Source organism: Typha angustifolia, chromosome 7 (genome assembly GCF_048772165.1).
Source record: "Typha angustifolia cultivar Huaian chromosome 7, ASM4877216v1, whole genome shotgun sequence".
NCBI lineage: Eukaryota > Viridiplantae > Streptophyta > Magnoliopsida > Poales > Typhaceae > Typha > Typha angustifolia.
In genome coordinates this window covers 16,046,599-16,063,820 of record NC_133245.1, presented here as the reverse complement: position 1 = coordinate 16,063,820, position 17,222 = coordinate 16,046,599, and the positions used below count along the sequence as shown (strand labels likewise).

The window sequence follows — 17,222 nt, the reverse complement described above, 5'->3', positions numbered from 1 at the left end:
TATCTCTAATAAGTATTTTTAATTTTAGCTTATAAATTAATCAAATAAAATAAAATAATAATAATTTTAGTTTAAATAAAATTATAGGAGAGTAGAGTAAATTTAAGCATAACCATATAGGGGTAAAAAAGTAATTTCATCACCTACTTATGTTAGAATAAAATTTAAAAAAAAAATCTAGTGTGCTGCGGCTTGTCCGTATTCTTCAACCCACGCCTGACCAACTTAGCCCATGGACTCAAATAAATAAAAGGAGTAGGTCGGCGTTGGATGTCTATTTTGCCGCGCGGCTATGGTCATCTTGCACCAACCTTGAGCTTTGATCTTTTGGCAATTTGGCATCAGAGACAGTGAGAGCGACCATCGGAAACCCAGATCGATTCTTCCTCCTGCCCGAGTCATGAATCGTGCGATAAAATCCGCGTTTGTTGGGCCTCGAATCGCTTCTCCTTCTTTAACGACGTCCGCCTCCTTCCATTCCACTCCGGTCTTGGAGCGCAAAAGAAGAACGCAATGGCATTATGTAGTTCCTACTTTTCTTTTCCTTCTTCCATTCCACTTGGTTTGTTTGATTTCTTGTACTCTTTGCGTGGTATGGGAAATGCTCGTCAAGTGTTTGATGAATTGACTGTGAGGAGATCTAATTTGTATCATGTGTGTGGACGTAGACAGAAAGTTGTAGTATTAGTAGTTGTTATGCAAGGGTTTCTTGACTGTTCCGCTTAAAATCCGCAGGCGTAGATTTCTGACCATAATTGATGATTAAGTTGTGCTTACTGTAAAGCGGTAGAACATTGAGAGGCATGTGACACTCTTCCAGTCAAGACCTATCAATCGCTAGCTTTTCTGTTAAGCATCCAAGAATTCTTGTCGAGTTCATCTACATGAGAGCAAGATAGACTGAGTCTTTCAGTTACTATTGTGTCAATTAATTGTTCTTGCTTAAATTGTACCTCCTCTGGCAGAATCTCTTATTTATGTTTTTTATTCACCAAGGTGCCTTTTGATTTATAAATTGAAGATGTAGTGCCTGAAATAGACAGGTTGAAAAGGTAGGGTGCAAACTATAATAACCAGAACATTTTGAAGTTGTCATACTTTCCTGCATGCACATGCTGAAAAGCTTTTTTTGTTGCACTGAATTTGCTATCACTCAAAGGATCATTTTTCCCTCTTTTGCAACTTATTAGCAGAGATTCAATTATTATGGAAAACAAAGGAGGAATAAAGAATCAAAAAAGGCACCGCATCGCAATATCTCTGACTATGCAGAGTACCTCTTTCAGGTTGGTAAGAAACAAAACAACTCTTTTTGTTAGCTTCTTTTCAGTTGCCCATTTTGTTCACAATTCTGTAATTCCAAGCTTGTTTTCTTACTTTCCGGGAACTGACACCAATTTCGAGTGGTTGTTGTCAGGTTGACAAATGGTTGTGCACTTTGCAGTTTTGTAAGCCAATCACCCCATAGTGGAAGACATAGATGTAGTTCAGTTGTTGGGTAACTGAATGAATAAGATCTTTTGATATATCCTGATAAAAATGGTCATGATGACTGGCACATATAATTGTGTTTCTTGGCCATCAAAAAGTAGGAAAGTAGAACATAGTAGGTCTACATGTAGTTTTCACATGCCTCTTCCTTCCATTCACAGTTGAAGCTAAAACTAGCTATGTAATTGAATAGAAGGTGAGATTCTACTACCTTCTCCAAGTGCATTCACATACCTATTTTGAATATACATGAAGGTCAATTGGTAATTCATTACTTGCCATATATTAGATCGGACTATGTAGATCATTGGCTTATCATAAGGAATGCAACATACTTGTAAGTTAACTTTTTTCTCGTTCTATTTGCCTTCTAAATTTTTCTGAAAGTTTAGAGCTGGCAAGATGAAGAACAAAATACATTGCATGGACCCTCATGGTTTAGAGGACACTGCTGGGTCAGGGAAACAAAGAAAAATGGCTTTGACTCTCACTCAGGAAATTACAGGAACAAAGGTACGAACATCATTTACATTTAAATATTTATTTCCTTTAACATGAAAAGGGCACATTTGTGACACATTCTCTGCATACATGTATAATAAAATATCACGTTACTTGTCATACTTTTATTTAATTTTTTCATTAGAAATATGTTTTCTATGAAATTGAATACTTACCAAGTGATCTTGTCGTAGATTTTTTAATTATTTCCTTTGAGAATGCCAACTGAAGTATTAACTACAAACTATTTTTAACTTCTATAGAGAAAGGAGGGTTTGAATTTTGTATAAGTGATGATGATGAAGTCGAGACCATCTTTAGGTCTGCATTTGGTGGGGAACGATTCTCTTATTGGTCTTTCAGTAGTTCTGAAAAATTTCGATGGAGAACCTCCTCTAGCCATGCTTATAGCAAAAGTTCCAGCAATTGGAGATATGAAACAGATGAGGAAACTGATACACGGAGTCAGTCTGAATTAACTTCTGAAAGGCAAGCTCTTGGGTTGAGTGTCTCCGGGCCCCTAAAACTTGATGATGTTAAAAGCGCGTAAATATTCAAACCTTCTTTTCTGTTGCAGTTATTTACTGTTGACATTAAGATCATGATATTCCTCTTTATTGCTTGATAGAAGCTTCTGAAATAAGATGATTGGAATTTAAATGGAGGAGTTGTGATATCATTTGTCTTTTTGGTGTTTTTACCAGATATCGTGTCTGTGCTTTGAGATGGCATCCAGATCGTCACAATGGTTCTTCAAAGGTAAACCTCGATAGATTTGCTTCCTTTTCTGTTCTTTCCTGATATTTTTTGTAGGCAAACCAGTGCTAGTTCTAAGCTTGATAAAGAATGGGGTTTTCCACTAGATAGAAAGACTACACATGAGGATGTGTTGTTGAGATGAGAATGCTGAGGCAGGAGAGTGATGGCTACTGGAAAATATAGAGCAAGAAATGATTGTAGGAGACACAATCAACACACCTTGAAAGGCTGCATATATTACTTGATACAAGATGATTATAATGCTTTTGTTTTCAACTTCTAGATGTGGCTTGCCCCAAACATATATGCTTTTGCATTCTTAATAGTTCATTTTTCTGTTGTAGCTGACAGTGCAAAGTAACATTTTTGATGCATGAGCAGATAGAAGCAGAGGAGAAGTTCAAGCATTGCAGCGCTGCATACAAGACATTATGTGATAGATTAGCAATGAGCTAAGGGGAAGGTAGTAAAATATGGAGTTACTTCAAACAATTGATCAATAAAACTGATGGCAAAACATGTTGTATCAGTGGAATCATAGAGAAAAGCCCAAACATGAACTAATTATAGGAGGTTTAGTCTTTAGTAGGGAGCATATTGTATATAATCGAAGAAAGCATCGGTCTTTGCTTCTTTTGTTTCCTTCTGGTTATGTATTGAGGCTAATTGCTAATGTATTTGGTATCTTCATCGTGTATGTGTGAGAGAATATATAATCTTCTACTTTTACGACTTCATTTAGATGTTATTTTAGGGGAATATTATTGTTCTAGGATCACATTCAATACAGCAAAGGTAAAGCTTAATTCGCAATTGTGTTTATTGGTATTTTGAACTTTGCAAAGGTCACATAATATACAAGGGAGAGTGCAAATCAAATGTGAGTAACACTACAGAATCAGACAATTCACCAAATTCATCTTCCACTGATAGAAGTAAAACTCATCTGCCCACTACCAAACAACAACCCCACAGTAGGCAGTTCAACATCCTGCCCTGTGTTCATTTCTGGCCAAACAAAGGCAGGCTTCTCAGGTTGGACATGAGGAGTTGGAGCTCCATCAACCAACACCTGCACAACCATCCTTACTGAAGGCCTCTTTCTTGGGCTTGGATGGCAACAGACCAATGCCAACTTCAACACACAGCTCATCTGCACCTCATCATACTCCCCTCCCAGTCTCACATCCGCTGCATCCAACTCCTTCCCCTTCCCATACAACTCCCACAGCCAATCCACAATGTACTTTTGGTCACTTGTTGTTATGTCTCCTTCTCCTTCGTAGTGTGTAACGTTTTTCCCTGGCCTCCTCCCACATGCGACCTCCATGACAAAGACTCCGAAGCCATACACGTCGGTCTCGGGGCTCGCCCGACCGGTGAAGTAACACTCGGGAGCTATATAACCTCGAGTACCGGCGAGCGCCGCCGTTGAGTGGTGAGTCATTCCATCATGCTGAACAACCCGGGCTAGGCCGAAGTCACCTAATCTACCATTGTAGTCCTCATCAAGCATCACATTGCTACTCTTGACGTCCCTGTGAAGCACCCTTTTGTTGCTTCCATAGTGTAGGTAATCCAAAGCCGAAGCCACCCCACATATTATCTTGTACCTTCTCTCCCAGTTGAGCACAGGGGAAGGCAACTGCGTGCTTCTTCCTTTTGGGAATAAGAGCTTGTCTAAGCTTCCCATAGGCATGAATTCATACACTAGGATGAGCTCACCTTTCTCATGGCACCATCCAATTAATTTTACGAGGTTGCGGTGCGAGAGCTGGCTTATTATGTTCACTTCCGATATGAATTCTTGCTCTCCCCTATGTGAATTCCCTGAGACCCTCTTAACTGCTACTTCTCTGTTCATGTCTCTCAGGTGGCCCCTGTAAACTGTTCCGAAGCCGCCTTCCCCGAGCTTGCGACTAGAATCAAAGTTCGCCGTCGCGGACTTTAGATCTTTAAGCCGGAACTTCACCGGACCTCTGGCATCACCATCAATCATTAGCTCAATGTTCTGACTCAAAAGTTTCTCATGGTATTTGAGTTTGCTACTTCTCCTGATACAATATATGAAACCAAGACAAAAAGGCAATATAATCAAAATTGTAAGCAACCACATCAATCTCTCGTTAGATTTGATCTTTTTTGCTCTCACTGCGTCTTCACTGGTAGTAAAGCTCCATGACTTAATCTGGTTCAGTTGAGTAAAATTGCTGGTAGAAGCAGAGAACCCCACATAGACATCCTCCATTAAGTGCCGCGAGAGATCAAGAGGCCAACGATAAGTAAAGAAGTAAGTTTCCTGCGATGTTTCATTGGTCTGAGTAGCATATATTGCCAACACTTTTAACAAGCCATAGTATTGAATGCTAACAGTAACATCCGACCCACTTGAGAGATCGATGAGTACATTACTAAACGAAAACTGTTTCGCAGACTTGATGGAGTTGAGATCCAATCCCACATGGTTATCATCAAGGTCTTCTGGGTAGCTCTTCCTAGTGTCGAATTCAATCCCCACGACGCGGTTTACAGACGACCCACTAGTTTGATTGTTAGCAATACCAAGCCACTGCCCACTGCTGTTGCTTGGAAGTGCTGGATTACTCGTTAGGATCCAAGCCATGCCTTCTCCTCCTGGTCGCGTTAAGGGATTAATGTTGAGCACGAAAGTAGCGTTGAATGATGTGAGAATTGAACTATTGCCATGCCATAGCTTGAAGGGTTCCTTGTAGAAGACTCTGCCAGATTGGTTGGTCAAATTTCCTGAGGTGGGTGTGATCTGTAGAGCTCCATTGGCGATGCTTGAACTGGTTGTAAAGTTTAAATCACTCGAACTGTTTGTACTAAATGATGTATAATTGAATTGGATGCTGCAAGCTTCTCTTAGGCATGCGAGAATTGCCAAAGCTAGAAGCAAAGAGCAATAGAATGCATCGGAATAAATCATGGTGATAACTCTCTGGCTCATCTTATCTGTAACTTCGATTACAAGGGAAATGGCTGGAGAGAGCTACATATAACTAAGAATGTTCTCCAAGTCAACGGTCATCTTCGTCAGCTAAGACGATGTGAACCACATTTCACATTAATTGTAGGATTCCAGTCACTATCTGGTTAGGTGTTATTGGGAAAGGCAGACTAAAACATAACAAATCTAATATTAAAGATGGTTGACAATTCGAAGAGAGAAGAAAAATCTGAGCACGATGGGCCTTTGCGAAGAAGGAAAGATGAGTCAAAAATGCAATCTTGGGCTGTTCTGAGTAAACTTTCCGACACCGTTGTTGCAGCCGACATTGGAGACGATATCATGCTCAAGCCATATCTATATCATTAAATGTAGCTAGTTAAAATTAAACAAAATTATCATCACTATCTTATCTCCAATTGATAGCTCAATATTTGAAGCCCAAAGATTTCAAATATGGAGCAAATGTTTACATTTTAGAGCCGAGTGCAAACATCCGGGCTCTATTTTTCATTACTTATTATCAGATAATATAATATTCTTTTTAAATTAAACTTATTTTCAGCTTTGTGGTAGTCATCGTCAAGGAATTCATTATAAACATGACATGAGTTGCCAGAATAAAGCTTGTGTAGCGAATGGCAATTTTAGGATTTTATTTCAAAAAGAGGACATGAGTTGTAAGAATTTGCTTTCTTCAACTAATTAAGTGAAGATTTTCTTGTTAATTGTACTTAGAAAAAAATAATATTAAATTCATCAAAAATTAAATAATTATAATGTTTAAATAGTATTACGAAATACAACCAATTGATCACGTGTTTACCGGATACATCGTTATCGAGGTAAAACCAAATAAGCCAAATGGAATAAGTTAATTAATGATCTGAGCGTAGTACTTCTCCCTCGTCGTCGTCGGCGGCGGCGCCACCTAGCACCGCCACCATCATCGGCACCAGAGTTGCTAAGACCTCGCTACATACGAGTCTCTCTAAAGAATCTCGTTAGTGAATCCGCCATAATCATGGTTGTCCTCAACTCCTGCTGCTTCGCGAGAAGCGCAACCATCGGGTTCGCTGGCTGCTTCAAGCTCTGATCCGCTTGCTCATGAAACTCGTACTCCTCCTTCGCCCGCGTCTCCGAGGCAAAGCAGCCTACGTGGCCACCATAATCACAACCCTCGCATAGATAAAGCCATCGCGAGACATCCACTTCCGCCTCACAAAGATCACACGCACAGCCATCTTGGGGGTACCCGCAGACGAGGATCATAGGGTGGGGGTGAGACGGATGGTTTAGGGTTTTTGGGAGGGCGGCGCAAGGGAGGTGGAGGTCGAACTGGCAGCAGGAGCAGTGGAAGGAGAAGGCGGCGCCGTCTTGCTTGCAGGCGTTGCAGGAGAACGTCGCGCCTCGGTAGGCCGGAGTAAGGAGGAGGGTGAGGAGGTGGGAGGGGTGGGAGTGGTGGTTGATGGTTCGCGGGAAGAGTGCGCAGGAGGAATGGAGGAAGTAGTGGCATGGAGCGCATCGGTACGTCGAGCCGGTGCACGGCAGATGGCAGCCGTGGCATGTCTCTTTGTTCTCGCCGTCGTCGAGGTTTGTGAGGTGTAAGGGATGGAGGTGACTAATGTGGATCACAGTTTCCTCTTCTTTGTTCACTCTCTCCATCTCTTTAGTACTACTTTCTCTCTCTCTCGATCGATCGATCGATACGTCTTTGTAGCTGAGCGTTTGAGAACTCTACATTTTAGATGGCCCAGATCATATAAACTCCATTTTCTTCGTACAAAAGCATGAGTGGAGGACCACGTTGCTAAGAATTGAGTCTTTCTTATCCAATTAATCAATATCATATCCCAAGTCGTGTTTTACAAAATTACAAAACCGGAAACTAAAGGTTATTTTAGGATAAAAATAACCATGAGTCTAGAACTAGGTAACGTTATATGGCTAAAACTATGGACGAAGCCGTCAAAAATATATATATTAGCACATGTATTTGTGATGCAGCCATGGATACCCCAATTTCCGCTGGCGAACTAATTATTATAAGAACATGCAAGTCAACAGACTTTGACCTGATAAGCTGCCGGATTTCTAGGATGTATAACATGCAAGAGAATAAGTATTTAGGTTGACCCAGTAATACAAATTAAAGAAGCTCTCCCTTGTTATAAAGGAAACAAAAAAATAAAAATAAAAATAAATAAACATCTGTGAGAAAACCCCACAGAATTATTACATAAAAGAGAGTTACGACAAGCATGTTACAATTTACAAATGCAAATTGTTACTTAACAAACCACTAACTTAACCAGAGACTGTTTCCATTTCGATCCCATGCGTGATCCTTTGCTGTAACAACAATGCAAATTAAGCACAAATAACTTTTATTATCGTCTCTAATTTGAGCAAATACTACATTAGCTGGGAGACAATCTCTGGTGGACGTGATGGTGATGGTTAAATGAGATCATCCGCATTCCAGCGCGACCGTGTGATCACAACTTTCGTCCTATTCAACACCACTTAGATCAATATAGCCCGAGAGTAATATAACAAAATTTAAAAGATTTTTAAGTACGTAAGCACAAAGAAGATATGTATATATGTATGTACTTGGGATTATCGTCCAAAAGTTCCAGAGCAGCCCTTCTACCACGCGCCTCCAACTGCGCCATCATTCTGACTGCCATCAGCTGTTCCTGCTGCTGCTGCAAAAGACGCAACTCATTCAATCTATTTGCTTGCTCGGATTGGTTGCTCGCGTTGAAGTCGGCCGTCGTTGTCGACTCCGTCGGCAGAGCGAAGCAGTTGATGTGTCCACCAAAATCACAAGCTTTGCAGAGATACAACCATGTCCTCGCGCTGCCGTTCTTCTTACACAGGTCGCAGATAAAACCATATCTATTCTCATCCGTAAGCATTAGAGGATGCGAGTGAGAAGGATGGTTTAGGCTCTTGGGGGTGGTGGCGTCGACAGAGTAAACTTCTTCATTCATTCTCTCTCTCTCTCTCTCTCTCTCTCTCTCTCTCTCTCTCTCTCTCTCTCACTTCCTCAATCTGATCGATTTTGATACCAGACTCATGATGACTAGAGAATATATTTATATATACGCATTGAGAACAATGCCCAACCCGAAGTCGTACTATTCTTCCATAATGTCATATATAGCTAGAGGGTGCCGCCCGTAACCAATCCATGTTACCCATGTTATACGTGCACGTTATTAAGGTCAATGAAGTTAGCTGTTCTCCATGTCTGCAAGAATGCCGTGCCCTTTGGCAAATCAAAAGGCCATCTCCTATTGGCAGATATATACAAATGATTTAAGATTTTTTTCATCATTTCCTCTTATATCTAAATGGATGTTGGATATGGGCCGACTATGTTAGATCAAATAATTTCTACCTTTTGGGCTTCCGGGGTGCAGATCAGGCTACTCCGACTATGTTAGATAATTTCAACCTTTTGGGCTTCTGGGGTGCAGATCAGGCTACTAAATGGCTTTGAATCAAGTTTTCCCATTTGACAAATTCTTGTTCCAAAGTCCTTATGCTTTGTTTGATTTGAGGCTAGGTCTGAAGTTGATTAATTTGTCTTATTTCTTAGTCTTGATTTATTGAAAATTAAACTTAGTTAGATATAAAAAAATAAAAAGATGTTTAGTTACTGAACTAGGTTAAAGGTCCACGAATCAGTTAAGGGTGTTCCTGAACTCAAAGCAAGCAAGACCTTATAAATTAAAATAAGAAAAGTTAGAATAAAATGACACTACTAGAGTTCGACATCTACTTCTTATTTTATCTAGCAAGAGTCTCCTCTTGTCGTAACTAGCAATCTCTCCCTCTCCCATCTCCTAGATCGAGTAGCTAGGGGAGGGGAGGGCTTTCCTACCTCTCTCAATAGGATTTTTTTTTCTCTTTATCTTTTTATTTTCCCATCTTCCAACCCTATTCGTCATCTTCGTAGTAGTTTGATTTCCTAGTAGAACCCACTCCATCTTTGCCCTCTCCAGTGAATCTAACTCGACACTTTTCACTACGTTCCATGGTCAAAAGGTTCATCGCGTGGTGCTTGGAAACCAGAGTGGGCCTCGACTTTCAGGTATCATGGTGCTCTCCTCCTTAGACGAGGGTGTCTTCGCTGTCGATGTTAGTCGTGATGTCGCTTTTTCGTCCCTATCTGCTCGCTTGTCTTGTCTATAGTCAACATCATTTTCATTCGCCATTGTCGCTAGGTTGTAGTCGCCGCCTAGTCCTGTGCTGTCCAGTGTCATTCCTAATAACCATTGAGGCCTTTTGGGCGCATTTTCTTGTATCCTATCTCTTTGGCTAATTCTTTAGGTTAGAGATTCTTCTTCACCTCCCAATATTTCACATAGTTGAGTACCTTCAACTACTAGATCATGACAAAGCCACAAGCTTATCTTAGGTCATTTGCGTCTGTTCTCGGTGCATGTTCTTCAAGCCTTTGTGCTAGATATTTGATTTTCCTTTGTTGTGATACTTACGGCTATAGTCAACTTGGGGACTTGTGTCAAATGATTGGCTCCCTATCTCCCTACTTAATTTATATCATACCAACTTTATAAATGAATGAAATTAGTCTGTTCGTAAGGATATTTTTTTAATCTAAATAAAAAGAAAAAAAAAAGGAGAAATAGTTAGTTCTCAAAAGATATGATTTGGATATCGCATCCACTGAGAAAGAAAGAGGAAGGTCGTGGAAGAGGAGGAGCATGCTGGGCAAACTCCATTTAGGTAATTGGAATTGATTGCAGAGCGCCAAGAATTCAAGGGCCCAAATCTTCTCAGCCACATGGGAAGAGCAGCAGAACTGACCTAACCCCACTTAAGCAACAAAGAAAGTAGATTCCCTTCAGAAGTGCGTGCTTCGATATCTTTTTGGATGAAAGGGTGTCCACCGACACGTGTCAGCCTGTTTGGTGTCCGTTCGACACTTGCCAGGTGTCCACAGGACAGTGGCCAGAAAAATGAACAGCCCGGATATTGCACGGCCTGGCCCCACTTCGGTTATGGCTTTTGGCCTATTCAACCTAAAAGGGTTCTTTAATGGCATTTAACTCTTAATATAAATTTAATACTAATGGCTTGCTGATATACCTAGATGGACAAGGAGAGTCGTATAAGTTATAACTTTTTAAGTGGGCCCTGGACGATACCGAGTAGGGTTAGCCCGAATTAACAGCCTACCCTTGATTGATTCTGAGTTAAGAATAACCTAGTTAATGCAGCACCTTCTCAAATTATGATGATAATAATAATAATAAGAGATAATCTATGGGCCTTTACTTAATAACTTAAAATTTGTGTCAAATTTTGTTTCACTTAAATTAGAACTCTCTTACCTCCCTAACATAATCACCTACTAAATTATTGCTCACTTTTATATAAACATCATTATCTAAGTTTTTATAACATATTAACTTTTTTAACTATATAATATATGTAAAAGCTCTGCAACGTTTCCTTTTGTTAATTATTGATCAGATATATTATTAAAAAAATATTAGGTGACTATCATTCGGTCTAATTTAGGACCTCTACGTCATGACTCAGAAATCAAAATAATAAAAAAAAACCATGTGCTTCAATAAATCTTGAGAAACACAGAGCAGCCTTAATAATAAATTTTAAATTTTAAAATATATAAAAAAATTGATATAATCAACAACATCGAGTTAAATAACAAAACTCTAAAGAAAAATAAGAAAGATAAAAAGAGGTAAAACTTCATAGGAAAAAGAACTTAAACCTAAGTGAAGGTAAAAAGGCGGTCCTCGTGCATCATGTTCGTTTGCCCTACTGAAATTTGTTAATAGAGTTTTATGAGCTTAAAATTTTAATCTAATGATTGAATCCATCTAAAAACCAATAAAAATCATGATTTGTAAGGCAAGATTTTAAAATCTAAAACTCAACAATTTATAACAAGAATAATAAAACATGATGATCCATATTAGGCTCTCTTCGGATTATTTAAACCTTATTTTGGAGAGAAAAAAAAAAGAAATTACAAGTAAGATGATTATTTGACATTTTCACTGCAAGGATTTTTATATTGTTGCAGAGATAAATAGTGTCACAAAAAAGTAAACAAGAGAAGCTTCCTAAAAAATAAGCTATACTGAGGTGTAATAAACCTAACAACAATAACCCAACTATACATTTAATTGGCAAGAAAGTAATAGAGAAGGAGACGCGAGTAGGGGTGAAAACGGGTCGGATTAACTCCGATCCGACTCGGATCGGATTCGGATAAAAAAATTCTATCCGACTCGGATTCGGATTCAGATACGGATAGAATTTTTGAAAAAATTTCGGATACGGATTCAGATACGGGTCGGATAAATTTTCGGATTCGGATACGGATATCGGATATCCGTTTATCCGCATATTTTTTTAAATGATTTACAGTCTTTAGTTTGTTTATTTAAATAGTAAGTATTAATATTATTACTAATAATACGTTATATATTATTTATATAGATTAATTTCTCTAATTTTATATATTTGACATACAAAAAAAAATTTTGTTGTAAAACTCTTAGTAATTTTGTGTTAATTATATTTAAATAAAATATTATAATTATTTTAAATTTAATTAATATCCGTTTAAGATCTGATATTTTATCCGAAAATTATCCGTATCCGTTTAATTAGGATATGGTTTTAAATTTTGCTATCCGTCTAATATCCGTATCCGAATCCGTATCCGAACTAAAAATACGGATCCGGATATGGGTTAAGCACTATCCGATCTGTTTTCACCCATAGACGCGAGGCAAGAAAATGTTAAAACACGTGTTTGAAGGAGATAAATATCTATTGACACCAAATTTTCACATGCCAAAGGTGCTATGTTTTTCCAAAAGTGTCTAAGTCTCCAACTTTGTACTTAATGATCAGAATTGCGATCCAAAAGTAGCGAGCAATTGAACGAATTCAACCAGAGCTATAGTTGTAACGCATGGTCCACCACTAACCGTCCATAACCCTTTTTTTTAAATAAATTAAAAGAAAAGAAAAGAAAAAAAAAACTCTCCTCGTTTTCTCTCATGTCGTTTCCCAAGTCAAGCTGCGCTAGATATTTCTCTTTTGCTGGTAATTATATAATTACCAAAATATAGGGTGTTAAATCATAAAATCCTTCATTCTTTCTTGCATTTGCTCTAAACTCGCCGATAACCACGCAGATCGTACTCCCACCGTATCCATGAAAAATAAACGTACGGGGATTTAAAAAGAAGACGAACGTGTGGTCAATAATATTTTCATGAGACACGTATTTTTTTTAAAGCCACCCAAATTAATGTGCGGTGGTGGAGAGACGTTCCACTGCGCCCACTTGGAGCGACGCGTGTCGCCACTGTAGACTCACGACGGCCAGTGGCGCTGACGTGTAATAAAGCGCAGCTAAAGTTCACCCGTGCACTGCCCGCCCAATATTTTCCCCCCTTCATTCTCTTTAGACTTGAGCCCGTGATCCCCCCCCCCTCCCCTCCCCTCCTTCGCAAACAAACTCCTGGCCCTCCGTTGGGGCCCAGTTTTAGTGGCTCCGGATATTTTTCCTCACTTCCCCAATCTGCCCCTTTTGTCTCTCCGTCGTACAGATTTTCCGGATTATAGCTCCTTTGTGATATTTTATTTAGGGGGTAAAAGAATAACGTTGCCAAAGAAACAAATGAGAGGGGGCGTCGTACGGAAAGGGTAGATATGTAAATTGAGATTAGTGGGCTTAACCTTCGGACAGCGAAAACAGGAAGGCGGGGATCAAAAAGCGGGGTTGGGGAGTGCGACCCGGTGGCCACGTGTCCAGGCTCCGTCAATCGGCAGCCACAAGAATCGAGCGGCTTCTGGAATTTCCCCCTGGAGGAAAATAAAGAAAAGGGTGGGGAATTCCGTTCCGACGTGGCACCCTTCGCCCTGCCCTTTTCTTTTCCTCTCGCTCCGCTCTTCCCTTCTTCCCAAATGCTTCTTCGCTTCGAAGCTCTTCGTTTCTCTTCTCCATCTCTTCTAAGCTCCTTTATTTATTTATTTATTTTTTTTCCTTCTTTGGATCCGTAAGATGGATTCGAGGTTAGCGTAGAGATCAAGAGAAGAGGTAGTTACTGTTCTAAAGATTTACGTCTCCAGATTTGTAATTTTCTTTGTTTATTCTTTGGCGTTCTAGTGGTTACTACTGGTTATTAATTTTTTTTTTCCTTGTTTCCTGTTTTCAGTTCGGTAGGCTTCAGCGGAAGCCATGGTTGGCTTCTTGATCTGAAGTGGTTTGGTTTCAGCTGTGTGCGAGTTGTTCGCTTTGAGAAAAGGAGCTCCTTTGGTGTTGATCGAAGAGTAGGCTTGGAACTTGGGAGCTCGGTATGCTCTTGCTTGCTTGAAAGAGGAGACCAAAGTTTGGTAGCACTTGGCTGGCTGTGACTGGTAGAGATCGATGGTTTTAGCGGCAATGGATGTTGAGGTACTTGATTGTTCTTCTGTTTCTTTTCTTCTTCTGCTTGGAATCTATTTTGAGTGGGTAAAGACTCGGTAATGTGTTGTCTGGATCCTATATTTAGTGTTTTCAATTTAATTTGTGACGTAGTATTGGATTGCCTTTAGATTTAGTAATCAGTACCAATAGTAGCAAAAGGATTGTTGATATTTCCCTTTATCCTTGTCAAATATCATTCTATCCATCATGGATAAGCCTTCTTTTGAGTTTTTCTAGGAGTTGGTATATACGGAAGAACTTAATCCTTTTTTTTAGATATTGAAATCTCTAATGAGATTCGGGGAACCACTTTATCTTTCAGATGATTGTATTTGGGTTTGTAATTTTGTTTCTTTAACTATCATTTGAACATTCTTATATGTAAGCACGACAAGGTTTGAAATCCTGGATAGCATGAAATGGGGGAAAAGAAAAAAAAGCCCAATAAATTGCTTAATTATAGAAGGTTGTAATCGGAGTAGCAGTTATAAATTGATTCAGTTATATTTTTAAGATTGTACTGTTCGAATTATTGGGGGATTTGGCTATTCTTAACAAATCGTTGCACAATCTTTAGGAGAAAAGCGTGAACACAACTCCAAAAGTTGTTACCCATCCAGTCAACCAATTTTGCGTGGATGGTAAATCTTCATCTACAGCATGCCTTCTGTCGAGTGATATGGATTTATCTGGGGTTGAACCTGTCCCAAAGGTAGCTTCTATTATCTAAACTGTTAGAAACTAGATTGAATTTATTCTTCACTTCTTCTTTTTATTTATATTTTTTTCTCCCTAATTCCTAAATCAGGTGAGGAAGGCTTACACAATAACAAAGCAGCGGGAGAGATGGTCCGAAGAGGAGCACAAGAAGTTTCTGGAGGCTGTGCAATTGTATGGCCGTGCATGGCGTCGCATTGAGGGTATGACAACAGATTCAATAGTAATATATTAGTTGATTCATCTAATTTTGATCCTCTTCTCTGACTATAATATCTACTCTCAGAGCATATAGGCACCAAGACTGCAGTTCAAATTCGAAGCCATGCTCAGAAGTTTTTCTCTAAGGTCTACTGCTCTTCCTACTGTAAAAGTTTTGTCTACCATTATATGTCCATGGGTGGTCTTACTTGACTGATGAAGTAAGTCATTCATTCAGGGAGATGAACACAGAAGTTATTTCTGCGTGGAGTCTCTGGCATGCTTTTAATACTCTTGAGTACAATTATTTTTTAACACTGCAGGTGGTGCGGGAGTCATCCGGCATTAGTTGCGCAGGCACTTCATTGCCAATTGAGATTCCTCCTCCTCGACCGAAGAGGAAACCAGTGCATCCTTACCCGCGTAAATTGGGCAATTCGTCCAACACAGTGATCCCCTTTTTGAAGCAGCTAGAAAAGCCTTCGATGCAAACCTCATCTGTATGTGAACAAGAGAATAGATCACCTACGTCTGTTTTATCTACTTTTGGATCAGAAACCTTGGGTTCAGGGTTCTTGAATACCCCAAGCAGTTGTAGATCTCCGGTTCCCTCTGCTTCTGGATCGGACGAACAGGATAATGGAGGCCAATCACCGAACACATCAGTCGATGGAGAGAATAGGTGCCATTCACAAGGGATAGCAACCGGGGAGTTGAATGTAGAAATCCTACCTGCCATGGTAACTGTTATCAGAAATCAGATATATCTTGGATCTCTACAGAGTTTGATTTCCTTTTCAACATACTAATATCATTCAACTATATGTACAGGAATCTGTTCAGCACCTTGGCGACAATGTGAATGCAGAAGAAACTTCATCAACAGGGTCTCAAGCTCTAATTTTTAAACTTTTCGGCAAGGCGGTTCTGCTGAGTGAGCCTCTGTCTAACGTTAGAAACACGCCCGAGTGTTCCAATGTAGTACCTAGTGCTGACATTGAAAGCCACGATGAAAACGCAAATATGGATCTGGATGCCACAGCAGAGCGATCCACCCAGAGCATTAGATGTGGAGTTCCTGATGAAAGTTCATGGAATCCATGGCCTAGGAGCATGATGCCATTGTTTTGTTATGTGCCTCTTCATGGAGATAACTTCATGGTGCCTACTGCAGAACCTGTGCCATGGTGGGCCTTTCATGGAAGTTTGCCTTATCCATTTGTTCATCCACAGATAACTTCTAAGGAACAGAATCCTCAATCTTTAGAAGTTCCAGATAATAAGGAGATTCGGAGGGAAGGTTCTTGGACTGGATCTAACACTGCCTCAATCAGTGGGGCAAGAAAAGTTGATCTGAATGCTGATGCCCCTGACTCTATGAGGTTGAATCTAAGCGATAGAAAAGGTTCCAGTGATAAGTCTCCTAGAGGTTTTGTTCCATACAAGAGATGCACAGTTGAATGCGAGATGCAGCATTCAAAGGCTACGAGGATGGAAGACGATGAGGGTGAGGGGACACGGCTGTGTTTGTAGTGAGCCGTCTTCTCCCTTGTTAAATGCCACTCTTACATCCTTTTCTTAATTTATGTGCAGATGATTTTTTTTACCAACTAATTGATGACTGGAGAATTGTTCTTGTTCATCTGCTTTTGTTTGTAGTGGTTTAACCTGTTTACAATAAGGAAACAGGCAGTCAAATGGGTATTAAGTATTAACTATGGGAGAGCTAACACTAATTTCAAACTTGGAATACTTAAATCTGTGGTTTGTTAGTGAATTATCGGTTGTCCTTTCTGTTGAAATTTTGTTTGTGACAAGAATGTTTACAATTTGGTGGACCAAGGAGCTCCAGCTATCATAATAGGAGCTTCCCACCGTCGTTGTTTTTCCTTGGTTATCTTGTAATTTGTTTCCATAACTGAGATTTAAGGACAGATCTCGCATTTGCAGCTCAAAACCTGTCAGATAGTAATATATACAGGTGTGAGTTCTATGATTGATTTCAAATGTGCAGCATTGCCGTGATGTTTATTTGTTTTGGGGTGAACAGTATCTGATGCCTGAATTGGTTTCACTGACATATGTGGAAGG

The 17,222-nt window shown here is 39.7% G+C and overlaps 4 protein-coding genes across 5 annotated transcripts; 2 read left to right on the top strand and 2 right to left on the bottom strand.

Moving 5' to 3' along the window:
• The first annotated feature begins 202 nt into the window (after positions 1-202).
• LOC140763747 (uncharacterized) lies at positions 203-3,564 on the top strand. Of its 2 annotated transcripts, none has more exons than XM_073102080.1 (6): positions 203-523; positions 1,194-1,286; positions 1,884-2,004; positions 2,256-2,538; positions 2,697-2,751; positions 3,133-3,564. In XM_073102080.1, the coding sequence occupies exons 1-6, from the start codon at positions 401-403 to the stop codon at positions 3,205-3,207; spliced, it is 750 nt and encodes a 249-aa protein (XP_072958181.1). In that variant the 5' UTR covers positions 203-400; the 3' UTR covers positions 3,208-3,564. The 2 variants fall into 2 exon arrangements, with proteins under 2 accessions (XP_072958181.1, XP_072958180.1); XM_073102079.1 differs by having other exon boundaries at positions 1,191-1,286.
• On the bottom strand, positions 3,548-5,707 carry LOC140763746 (probable L-type lectin-domain containing receptor kinase S.5). The gene has a single exon (XM_073102078.1). The coding sequence runs from the start codon at positions 5,696-5,698 to the stop codon at positions 3,668-3,670; it is 2,031 nt and encodes a 676-aa protein (XP_072958179.1). The 5' UTR covers positions 5,699-5,707; the 3' UTR covers positions 3,548-3,667.
• Positions 5,708-6,694: 987 nt separating this feature from the next.
• LOC140762605 (protein VACUOLELESS GAMETOPHYTES-like) lies at positions 6,695-7,384 on the bottom strand. The gene has a single exon (XM_073100478.1). The coding sequence runs from the start codon at positions 7,382-7,384 to the stop codon at positions 6,695-6,697; it is 690 nt and encodes a 229-aa protein (XP_072956579.1).
• Positions 7,385-13,678: 6,294 nt separating this feature from the next.
• Positions 13,679-16,935, top strand: LOC140763404 (protein REVEILLE 1-like). Its single transcript, XM_073101585.1, has 7 exons — positions 13,679-13,844; positions 13,963-14,201; positions 14,791-14,925; positions 15,022-15,133; positions 15,217-15,278; positions 15,455-15,871; positions 15,963-16,935. The coding sequence occupies exons 2-7, from the start codon at positions 14,175-14,177 to the stop codon at positions 16,662-16,664; spliced, it is 1,455 nt and encodes a 484-aa protein (XP_072957686.1). The 5' UTR covers positions 13,679-13,844; positions 13,963-14,174; the 3' UTR covers positions 16,665-16,935.
• The last annotated feature ends 287 nt before the right edge of the window (positions 16,936-17,222 follow it).

Excerpts from the sequence above, each read along its gene's own strand:
- LOC140763747 (XM_073102079.1), top strand. The coding sequence starts at position 401 with ATGAATCGTGCGATAAAATCCGCGTTTGTTGGGCCTCGAATCGCTTCT. Across the intron at positions 1,287-1,883 it reads ATGCAGAGTACCTCTTTCAG|AGCTGGCAAGATGAAGAACA; the intron begins GTTGGTAAGAAA and ends CTGAAAGTTTAG. Across the intron at positions 2,539-2,696 it reads CTTGATGATGTTAAAAGCGC|ATATCGTGTCTGTGCTTTGA; the intron begins GTAAATATTCAA and ends TGTTTTTACCAG.
- LOC140763746 (XM_073102078.1), bottom strand. The coding sequence starts at position 5,698 with ATGATTTATTCCGATGCATTCTATTGCTCTTTGCTTCTAGCTTTGGCA.
- LOC140762605 (XM_073100478.1), bottom strand. The coding sequence starts at position 7,384 with ATGGAGAGAGTGAACAAAGAAGAGGAAACTGTGATCCACATTAGTCAC.
- LOC140763404 (XM_073101585.1), top strand. The coding sequence starts at position 14,175 with ATGGTTTTAGCGGCAATGGATGTTGAG. Across the intron at positions 14,926-15,021 it reads GGGTTGAACCTGTCCCAAAG|GTGAGGAAGGCTTACACAAT; the intron begins GTAGCTTCTATT and ends TTCCTAAATCAG. Across the intron at positions 15,134-15,216 it reads TGCATGGCGTCGCATTGAGG|AGCATATAGGCACCAAGACT; the intron begins GTATGACAACAG and ends ATCTACTCTCAG.